Source organism: Pterocles gutturalis, unplaced genomic scaffold (assembly GCF_000699245.1).
Source record: "Pterocles gutturalis isolate BGI_N339 unplaced genomic scaffold, ASM69924v1 scaffold53548, whole genome shotgun sequence".
NCBI lineage: Eukaryota > Metazoa > Chordata > Aves > Pterocliformes > Pteroclidae > Pterocles > Pterocles gutturalis.
The window spans coordinates 10,432-21,987 of NW_010120011.1; the positions used below are offsets into that span (position 1 = coordinate 10,432).

The following is an 11,556-nucleotide window of genomic DNA, read 5'->3' on the forward strand; positions in this document are numbered from 1 at the left end:
TTTTTTCCATGACTTTTGGTACTGCATTGATCTTAAACGTCATGTTTAGGCTTCTGTAGTTCTGTGTATGTGCCCCGCCAGTTCAGTTAAAATATTTTCTACTCTGCAGCTGCCTCCAAAACATATTAATTTTAACTTTGAGTTTAATTTATTGGACAGCTGTAACTCATTTTTTAGAAGACTTTGGTAAGAGTCAGGCAGGTGACAGATCTCCCTACCTTTGTGTGATCATTTTCCGCTCAGTTTTGAACTGTCTTGAAGGCTGGGATCACCCATTTTGCTTCTGAGCCACTATCAGATCACAATTTGAATTTGCATCTGAACCATGTGTCAGTGCACACTTGCAGTCATGCTGAATGACTCAGAGAAGGGAATGCAGGTGTGGGCTGGCTTCCATGTGGGTGCAGGATGGGTGGCCTGGTCACACAAGCTTGCTGGAGTAGAGTTATTCCATCAATACGTTTTGAATACATTTGAATTAGTGGAGTGACTTGCTGCTCTCTCTTATGTGGCTGTGCCTAGCAGCCAGAGCTCTTGAAGCTACATATGGTTTTGTTGGACCACAACCAAGGTATTGCCAGGCGCATAACTTAACAGGACCTTGCATTACTCCAGCAAAGAGAACTTGATGATAACCTGTCACATTCAGGAACAAAGTTCGTCATGTATATACAATGAATTACTTCCAAAGCTAAAGACCTTATGGGATGGTGATGAGCTTTATCAGCCTCCTGAAAGCTCTACTCCGAGTTACCTGTCAGCTTGGCTCATCTTCCTCCCCAGGATTATTCACTTTTGTTCTAAGGTTGCATGCTGATGTTAAACTACTGTGTAGAGAATTGCTGAAGTCTTGAATTGCTGCTAAATAAAAGATATTTAAGTAGGAGAATGGGGGATTGTTCTGTAAGTCTTAAAACAAATAAGCTGATAAATTATATACTTGCATTTTATAGATGGCTGGTCTAGAATTAGCTTTCCCCTTTTATAAATACCTGTGAAGGTGTTCAGTGAATTCCTTTTTTTTTCTCGTGTGTCTTTTGCAGGTATTCGTTACAGTTTGGATGTTAGTGTGGATGAAGTAAAAGCCTTAGCATCTCTAATGACATACAAATGTGCTGTGGTTGGTAAGTGATAATTTTTCAAGCAAGGCTACAATCTTAAATTTCAATCAGTACTGAAGTAATTTACAGAAAAGCATCTAAAGGTTTAAATTAAGTTTTAGATACTAATCTTAAAAATCAGTAGTAAGATGGGGAAAAAATAGATAGTGACCAAAATAATAATACATATTCCCTCTGCTATTACTATAGATACTTGAATAAAGTTACGTTTTTATTTGAAAAGTCCAAATTCTGCTAGTTACTCCCCCCCCTCCCCGCCCTGTAGAAGTACTGCTCTTGAACTCAAATCAAAGTATGACAAACTTGTATTAGGAGGGGGCTCATTTTAGGGGGAACGGATGGAGGCTGTAAAGGATTCAGGCAGGGGAGCTGTGGAGAAAGAAGGATAAAATACCTTTATGGGTCATAAAGAAGCATAATTCATACACAGCTGCTAAATCGTTGGGGAGTTTGGAGAGAATCTCCACAATATGTATAAGAAAACAAGTAGTTTAACAGCAGCATTACTTTCTTAATGTATGTAGAGATACTTAGGACTTGCAAAGTAAAATTTTTGAGATAAGCCAGTAAAATATAAACTCTGAAACTATTGGTTTTACAAGTGCCAAGTACAAAATCTTGAAGTATAGAAAATTTAAATCATGAGCTTTTAAGTTTCAAAGACCATTTTCAAGCTGCCCTTGAAAGATTTCCCATTTTTATAGGACTACCTAGGTGAGATTATAGCTTACACTTCTGAAGCCCAAAATGTGGCAAAACCAAAATCATTGCTAAGATCAAAGATATAATTTCTCACACGTTACTGATGTGTTCTGCCTTTGTTGTTGAAGAAGTAAAATTATTTTCCTTTGCATTCTTGTAGATGTGCCATTTGGTGGGGCAAAGGCTGGTGTCAAGATCAATCCCAAGAACTACACAGTAAGCTTAATCATAGATAAAAATTTGGTTATCTGCAGTACTGAAGCCAGACAGTTAAAAAAGCTCTTCTAAGGGCATTATTGACCACTTAAAACTTCCTGTCACTTCTGCCTCTGTAAAGGCTGAATTTCGCTCGTGCATGCAATAGGTAGGAAAATAATTTTTAAAAGGTATGAGTTTCAGAGGTGAAATACTTCAATTATTTGATTTATTACTTTTTTCTTAAAGTCAGAAGACTACACATAATTTGGAACCTGAAATTTTTTAAGTTGATGCTGTTAATAAAGGTTTAAATTAAATTACTCTTAGAAAAAGTTAATGTTTTTTGTTTATTTTGACAAATCTCTGCTACAAGCACAGGTTTCTTCCTGTGCCACACTCCCCACTTGTCGTGGGTCACAACGTATGGAAAAAAAGCTGAATGTTTCCTTGAGCTGCCTGAATACCATGGCATATAAATTATATAAGAATCATCTTTTCTTCTAAAAGAAAAGGGCGTCTCTTTATGCTTAGACGTAAGTTCTAGGAAGTGTTCATAAATACTAATGATTTCTTGTGATATTTATTGCATTTTCTCTATAGGACAATGAATTGGAAAAGATAACAAGAAGGTTTACCATGGAGCTGGCAAAAAAGGGCTTTATTGGTATGTTGGGCAATTTTACTATTAAAATTTAGGAGTCTGTTTTATTATGTATTGGCAGTATCCACTAGATCGTATCCTGAAATAACCATATATTTTGAGACCTGTAAATAATTTGAGTATAGAACATTCAGCAAAGAGCCACAATTGCATCTTACTGTATTTTAAAGGGAACTGTCTTAACTTTTTTCTGATGGCTGTTCTGCTATGAAAAAGCCACAAAAGCTGAGCTCACAGGATCCAAAATGAATCACATTTCTCTTAGCGGTAGATTTTGAAATTGTGAGCCAAGTTTCTTACAATTTTAGTCTCTAATATCAAACTCTTCACTCTTACTGTTTCCTGTAGTCTCAGTTGAGCCTTTTGGCAGATATCCGAGGAAACAGAGGAAGGAAATAGAAGATCCACCCCAGAGAAAGTTGGTGGCTTCACCAATGGCAACCACAGGCTACAAGAGAAGCGTAGGCAAGAAGCACAGGTGCCTGTTGTAACAGAACCTCAGCTTCTGTGATGTTAATAGGTGTTTCCTCCAGACTCTCAGTGCTGAGCTGTTCTGATAGCTTGTTGTCTGGAGTTACTATGAGAAACCTGAAAGTTACTAGCTCAACTTGTAATTAAATGGAGGATCTTTACCTGGAGGAGGCTCTTATTCAAGTGAATAATAAGGCATGTAACTAGTTGAAGGTCTGTCATGTATTCCTGATGTCTAACTGCCCCTGGGAATGTATAGCCATTTATCTGCATTTTCTTGCTTTTCAGACGGAGTGTTTGTTATTTGCTTTTTCAGCCAGAGTGTTTCTCATCTAAATTAAGCCTCTGTATAAACACACTTATTGATGTCACACGTGACTAAGGCAGTACTATACACTATGCCTGTTATAGTGGTTGTTAGTTCAGTGACAATTAAAATAGTTTGATTAAATTTGTCTTCCTTTTTGGCTCTGTGGTTGGTGTTATGCAGCTTTCACAACCCTTTTAAAAATACTTAGGAAAAAAAAATTATAGAGGCAGAGTTGTATTTAAAATCTTGCTGAGCAAGTCTTTCTGATCTTAAATAGGTTGGGCAAATGCTATTTTTAGTTATCTAAAGAAAACAGACAGATTTTGGTTTTATTACAACAGATGTGTGAAAATTCTTTCAAGGGTTTATTGCATCAAGAAAGATGTAACGTCTCTTTCTTGAAGTGACAGGTAAAATCAAATGTATGAGCTACAGTGCAAAGAGTGGGAACAGCCTTTCTTAAATTTTTAAACTCACCCAGGAACAAAAAGGAAATTCTAATTTTAAAAAATAATTAACATCATAATATATAGAAGTCATACCTAGATAGCGCCCATCCTCTTGTTACAGCAATGATCGTCAAAAATAAAAGTATAAATATGCTTTTGATCCATTATCTTACTCTTTATCTTACTCTTTTTATTGACAAACTGACCTTCATTGTACTGAATGGCTTGTGTGAAAGGTTGGAGGTTTTGACAGTATTGTACAAATGTGTGATACAGCATCTAAAATTGAACTGAATAGGGAAGAATCTGTTTCTTAATAATAATCTGTTTCTTCTTTAATCCTCATAGTAAATTGAGGATTAAACAGGAAACCAGTTTTTCTCTGCCAAGACCTGCACAGTTCCCAAGGGAATGAGGGTTGAAGATAACTATTCATGGTTGATCTGTAAAAGCTGTTTTCACTGTTGCCAACAGGACCTGGTGTTGATGTGCCTGCTCCTGATATGAGCACAGGGGAGAGAGAGATGTCCTGGATTGCTGACACCTATGCCAGTACCATAGGACACTATGTAAGTTTTGAGCAGAAGCTTTGAAGTAGAAAAGCTTTCTTGGTCTTTGCAGAAATCCTTTTGTCTAGAAATTTATTACCATCTACTTAATCATATAATTATTTTTAATTGTGTGGATCTAAATATATTCTTGCAAACTGTAAAAACTTATTTGGTGTGAGGTTTTTAGGGTACAGTTGAAGAAAAATAGCTTGAAGGTTAATGTTTTTATACTAGGCTCAAATTAATTTTGATACAATACTGATTGCAATTGTTCAGCAGAATGAACTACACTGTTTTTAAAGGTCTCATACTTAGTCTAAAATTGGTTTCTATTTCTACCATTTCCCTCTGTTCTTCATTCGTACTATAATTACTAATTTCCCATTGTTAAACAATTAGTTCGTAATAGTCTTAAAGAACTGAAATATTTCAATTTCAGACTACTGAATTTACAAATGTTATTAAATAAATGCTCTGGCTTTGTGCATTCAAGAGACCACATAAATTATGTTTGCATTATTGGTTTAACCTGTAAAAGTTACTAAAATCCTCTCTGGTCCCCTAAGAGTAACAAGTAATCAGCACAGACTTCATCAAATTCTCCAAAATGTAAAGTAAAAGGACAATGACACAATGTATTACCTAGAAGGCAATAAAAAACCTAAAGTTTTTAAAAATTAGTTTTTAATTATAGCCCTTAATTTGTCTTTTGTCATATGTTGCTGGGGTTATTTGTTCCTGTTTTAACTATGAGTGTTGACTAAACACTTTTCTTGTATACTTTTGACAGATTGGATGAAAGAAAAATGTATTATGGACAGCTTATTTCTTAAGACTCCCCTGACTGCCTCCCCCCCACCAAAACTTTCTTGCTTCTCTTTCAGATGCTGTTTCTGCTACTCCAGCAGGTCATACTTTGCTAAGGAGTCTTACCATAGCTTCGTATTAGTGTGTTAATGTTCTAAGCTATTGCATGTTTGCTTATCCCAGCTCCTTTTGAATTGAGAAGACTCTTTGTTTTCACTTTCTGCAGTCCCTTCCAGCAGTTCTTCAGAAATACAGCAGACTGTACACCCCCAGTAATAAGACATTAGAGCCACACAACACTTATTTTTCTCTGGCATGTCTGTTCAAGATGTGCCTGGCTTTCCTGAGACGGTCTCTTGTCAGAATACTTGTCTTGTGCTGCCTGATGCCCTTAACAGTAGGAGGATGGAGTGGCACAGGTTGTTCTAGTTTTGAAATACAGTCTAAGATATCTAATGGGGGGTGAAAAATGAAAGCTTGAGGAACAGGCTGTGGCATGCTGATTAGCTGAGTTAAATCCCTTTAACACAGAGCTGTCTGTTAGACAGGGATATCACTATAAAACTTTGCTTTTTTTTATTCACATATGTAAATGTAAATATTTCATTTAAGACTTTAAACCTGATAACAAGCCAAAATTACTACTTCAAAAAGACTTCAACACACAGAATGACAACATTCTCCCTTAGTTTTAACATTTAACTCATTGCACTAAAATGCATATTTCACTGTGATACAACAGTATTCTTACCTTACGACTGACACAGAAGCTCATAGCACATGACCTGTTTTAAGATTTGCTGTATTTGTTAATAGCTCACATACAGTTTTATACAGAAGCTTTGGGTTTTTTAATAGGTGGAAAACTAGACACTGATACAGGAGAAAATTTTTAAATTGCTGAGTTTCTTATTCTTTCCATCATCTCAGCTGCTTATGTAGTCCTACACATATGCATGCTTCAATGACAAGAGAAAACAAATGAACAGATACTGAGGATAAAAATGCAATTTGAATTATGCTACAATAGCTTATTTTATTCCTAGACTCTCTCTGCATGGCAGTATCTTATTCCTAAAGCATAAAAAAACCTGAGAGGATTTAGGAAAATTTTTCTGAAAAATTAATTAAAGAATTGAAGTAAGGAAAAAAATTGAATCAATTTAATTAATTTTGTTGGGTTGCTTGTTGTGAGAATGGTAGCCATAATGGAATTTAAGAGCTACTGTGGAGAATGACCAGGTATAGAGAAGGAAAATGAGAACTCTGACAAGTCTGTAAAAAGTGGAATAATCTATCAAAAGCAGTTTGTAGAGGAAGATGTGTCAGATAACTGTATGGTTGAGACACCAAGAACAAAAATAAAGGTAATTAAGGAATACCAAATACATAAAAGTGACCATGGAGGAAGGAGGGAAGGGAGCTAAGAGCAGAAGATGACCATTGAACAAAAGTGAAACTAACTGTAATTCATAAAACAGACGGAAGCTGTGCAAGGGACTACATTCAGTTGAATGGAAAGATAACTCTTTGGTGAAAAGGATCTGTTTGAGAAATGTGCCAACCTGATGAGTCAGTGTGGTTGCACACAGATGTGTTCAGGGAGTTTGAAGTATAAAGGAAACGCTGAATAAGATCTAAGCAGGTAGGGGAAGTCTGCTCAAAACCTAACATACAGAGCCAGGAAGCTGGAGATACAAGGAGAATATTACTGCAGCATGGGAGGGGGCTAAGAAATGAACAAAAGTTCAGTGTCTGAACTTTGACAACTAAGTTCGTAGGCTTTTAGTGCCTAGTGCCTTTATGCTAGCCATAAGCTATTTTACAAAGTTCTCATTAAAAGTTATGGTCTTTCTTTTTGGCCCAAGATGTGTTTTTTGATTGACTTAAAACCTAAGTTCTTAGGACTTTGACATCAACTGTGGTTTGTATATGTGGCTTTTACGAAGACCCAGACTTGCCCTCACCTCATGCTCTGTTTTCTTGCCAAACCATGCAAGTCTTTAATAGCTACCACATTAACTGTTCCAGAAAATCCACCTTAAGTTGCTGGATCACTGATTTATATATGGCTAAAGTTTGTGATTAAATTGATCATTTCCGCTCTTCTGTGCTTCCTGACATATCCATCTGACTTTTGGGACAAGTGAAGGGACTTTAGTCAGTACATTCTGTGTATTGTGGGAGGCTGTCTTTCTTCAAGTGTTTATAAAACATACTTCCTCCTTTGTACATACATGAAGGCTAAAATGTGGTTTCAGTCTGAAACAGAATGAAAACCTAAAAATACATCAAAATGCCAGGGCAAGTTGTTCCTAGCAGAACAGCACCACAGACCCTGTTTGCAGTGGATGTACCACCAGAGGGAGCGTACAGCTTAATGAGAGCAACGCAGCTTGTTTTGGGAAACTGAATTAGGAATGTTGTGGCAAGCCCAGTGTCACTTTTATTGTTTTTAAAGAGGGGTTATCTTTGGCTTTATAGGGTTAACCCACTATGATTTTCAAACAGTAAATAGTTTTTCTTTCCGTTATGGCTCTACTCATCTGCCCTTCTGGCTCCACTTTTGTCTGCTTCTTTCCTTCCTCTCACCAAGCATCTTGCACTCACGCCACAGGCATGCAGATGCATTTGGCACAAGTGATGGAGAAGAGGGAGCCTCCCAGTGAATATGCGGCTGGTGGAATAGAAACCCATCCGGCTGCTGGCAGACTTATTTCAGTGGATTCCCTTTCATCCTTGCTTTTTTGCTTGTGTTGGATGCCAAGCCACTGTGTTACAATGCTTCCAGGGTGTGGGGAGCATGGGAACCAGTGGTGACAAAAGAGGGAGACCCAAACAGTGTCTAGTTTGGAATTAATTTTTTCAAGTTACTAATTTCAATTTGAAAAAATTAACTTTGTTTTTAAATAGACTATTTTGTCTGGGCTAGCTGTCTAGGATATGGAACACTTAATTTTATTACCACCAAACTAATGATAGAGGCTTGATTGTATATATTGCTTTTCTGAATAAAGTAGTAAATACTTATCTAACTTTTCCCATATGACCTTGGTACTGTAGATTTTCCTCCGAGATGAAACATCACTGTATTCTGACAACAGGGAAATATTAGGCCTGTATTGTCGTTTCTGAACAACTGAATTTGGTATACAGGAACGCTAAACACTGTTTAAAGATTATTAAACAGCTTAGCTGTGACTAGTCCAAGAATATCTCTGAGCCCTTTAAAAGATTAAAATGTCAATAATAATGGTGGAAATTATGGCTGTAATAGGAGCTAATTTTGAGAAACACATCCCTCAAAGATTTTGATTTGTAAAAGGTCTGCTCTTTGCTAACAGTGCAACAGAGATGTCACCATATTTAATTAACCACAGACTGAAGTTCATATATACACTTAAATGCAACAAAAAAAATTACAGACCCTATCCAATATTGCATTACACAACTTTTCCATCATCTGCTAGAGTAGGTCTGAGAAGCTATTCGTACAAGCTCAGGAAGGAAATAATCTTTACAGACTAAATGTATATAAAGTATATCATGTTCTGACTCAATTCCTATTTTCCCTTATCTCAAAAGTGTACAAAACTTCTTGTTCCCGCTGTTATTTGATTAATTCCGTAGCTCACAAGTCCTTCACTGTTTTGCAGGATATTAACGCACATGCGTGTGTAACTGGTAAACCTATCAGCCAGGGTGGGATCCATGGGCGTATATCTGCAACTGGTCGTGGTCTCTTCCATGGAATTGAAAATTTCATCAATGAAGCATCGTATATGAGTATATTAGGAATGACTCCTGGATTTGGAGATAAAACATTTGCTGTTCAGGTAACTTTTTTCCTTCAATTGCAGAGAAGAAGTAGTAAACAAACTTCCAGTAGAGCTGCTTTTAAAAAGGGCTGTAGCAATGCATCCTGTTAGGGTTGTACAACTTCCAAGTTAACCTTTACTCTCAAACTTTAGAAACACCTTTCAAGGAACATAGGTGCCCTTTATTTTGGACTGTGTTTTGAAAACCGGACTTTTGTTTGCACCGTACAGGCACAAAGCCAAATCTCCAGTATTTATAAACATAGTATTTCACTTTGTTCTTTGCAGTTTATTACAGGAGTTCTTTAAGGGATTGCACACTTTTGAGTGAGCTGTAGCAATCTTTCTGCCTACACAAAATTTGTTGCACTGTTTCATAATAAAAAAAATTAGGCAGGGTAGGAATTGGGGTTATGTTCTTGTTCTACTATGGAATGAGCAGTTGGAAAAGTAGAAAACAATACCTTATCCTAAATTTGTAGCGCTGAATGTACATTTTTGGTGTTCATAAGACCTCAGGATTTATGTAGTTGAATTTTGAAGGGGTTTGAAGGTGAAGTAATATGTGTTATCATTCTTAAAATCTGAAAGAAATAACTTGTTCTGTTCAGCTTTGAACTGTATGTTAAACAGAGGATTTAAGAGATTGCTTTGTTTTGTTGGTTTTAGTACCAGTCCACTGGTTGTTAGAAATAGCAGAGTAATTGTAACCTCCGAGTTGTCCTCTAGTTAACCAGTGGGCTGAAACAAGCATCTCTGCCCTGCACAGACCCAGCAGCACAGTCCTCTCCCTGCACTTTGGCATTTTCATACCTCACAGAGGGCTAACCGACAGGCACTTAAGCGTAACTTAGACTGAAAACGTGGCCAAAAGAATAGCTGAAGATTTCTCTAGGAAAATGAGGATAAAGCATTGCAAAGAAACCTAGTGCATAACAAACTATTTTATTGCAGTTTGCTTCTAATATGTAAAGAAAAATCCTAAACATAATTTGAGCTATTTTATACAGGAATTTAATATTCATCTTTTTTCTAGGATGGAATCTTACTACAAACTTTTGACATGGATCATGTGACCTTTTGGTCTGCCATGGGTGTTCATTTACTCCAGAATGTTGAATAATGGCCTTGTATTAGGTTTTCTATACCTGTAAGGATGTAAAACATGCTAATGAAATACAAGGTTACCTAAATTAAATTTAGGCAATCTGTTTTGTACAGGACCACTCAGAAATGTATTGGAAATTAACCTAGTTTCCTACTAGCTTGCATGTTTTAATGTGAAGAATTAATGATATTGTTTAATGCTTTCCATTCTGAGATGATTTTACACTTGTGAGCCTTCCTTACAAATTAAATGATAATACTTCCTGACCTTAGAATTGTCATACAAGAATCCTTGAATCCCCTACGACAGTGCCAGTTATAAAATAGATGCACATAATGTTCCTATGTTGATAAATATCATAATTTTGACACTTTCGTAGTAGCATTAATGCTTCCCTTCTCTATTTCCAGTATAAAAAACTTAGCACAATTCTACATTGCTGGCTACAATGCATAATTTCTACAATGGTATTCAGAGCAGAATGCATGTAGATTTCTTTCATCTTTCCTCTACACATCACCTAATGCCAAGACATGCCAATAAGTGAAGAACTACTTAAAGTTATTCAAAGCTATATAAGCTTTAGCAATAATCATCATCATAGTTGAAGGTTAACTACTTTTGCTTTTCTCTTTCCACCTTCAGGGATTTGGTAACGTGGGCTTGCATTCTATGAGATACCTGCATCGTTTTGGAGCGAAGTGCGTTGCTGTTGGAGAGTTTAATGGTTCTATCTGGAATCCTGATGGGATTGACCCAAAGGAGCTAGAAGATTACAAATTGGTATGAAACTTATCTGAGCAGAGCTAGTTTCATTTTTGTCTGCTTTGCAAACACGTAGCATGACTGTAGACATGTTAATTTATAATATTTAAATCGTACTGCAGTTAGTACTTACAAAATGGCTTAAGAATGTTGATTCTTCTGGCTTCCTCATTGCCCCCAATATGAATGCAGGTAGTACTTTTTTTTTACCCTTTGACCCAACTCTCAGAAGAATGGTAAAGGCTTGCATGCATGCAGGCTGATTAGTTTGGTTTCAGAATTGGAGTTCATTGTTATTTTGCCTTTCTTATGACTAAACTAGGAAGGATGTCTCAAGGAACCAGGGCAAGGAGGTTCCTGAAGGATTCCTGACTGAGAATCAGAAGCATATGGACATTTAAGACTTCAAAGGGCACTTTTGCTGCTTCTTGCCTAATGAACGTTCCTGGAAAAATGAAAGCCTGTCTGGCAGTGTAACTTGAATATGTAGTTTATAATGAAAACTGGATGTTGTCACCTTATTTCAGTTTCCAAGTGAAGCAATCTTGTGGCGACAGTTCATAGGCACTAAAATATGATCTTCTAATGTTTCTAA

The 11,556-nt window shown here is 36.6% G+C and overlaps 1 protein-coding gene across 1 annotated transcript; it reads left to right on the top strand.

Annotated features, from left to right (window-relative positions):
* Window positions 1-1,043: 1,043 nt before the first annotated feature.
* On the top strand, window positions 1,044-10,979 carry LOC104457505 (glutamate dehydrogenase 1, mitochondrial; the record flags this gene model as incomplete). The annotated part of the gene is made up of 6 exons (XM_010076713.1): window positions 1,044-1,124; window positions 1,984-2,039; window positions 2,622-2,685; window positions 4,387-4,481; window positions 8,927-9,106; window positions 10,842-10,979. Coding segments are annotated over 6 exons (614 nt in total), but the record flags the coding sequence as incomplete, so codon positions are not given.
* Window positions 10,980-11,556: the final 577 nt, after the last annotated feature.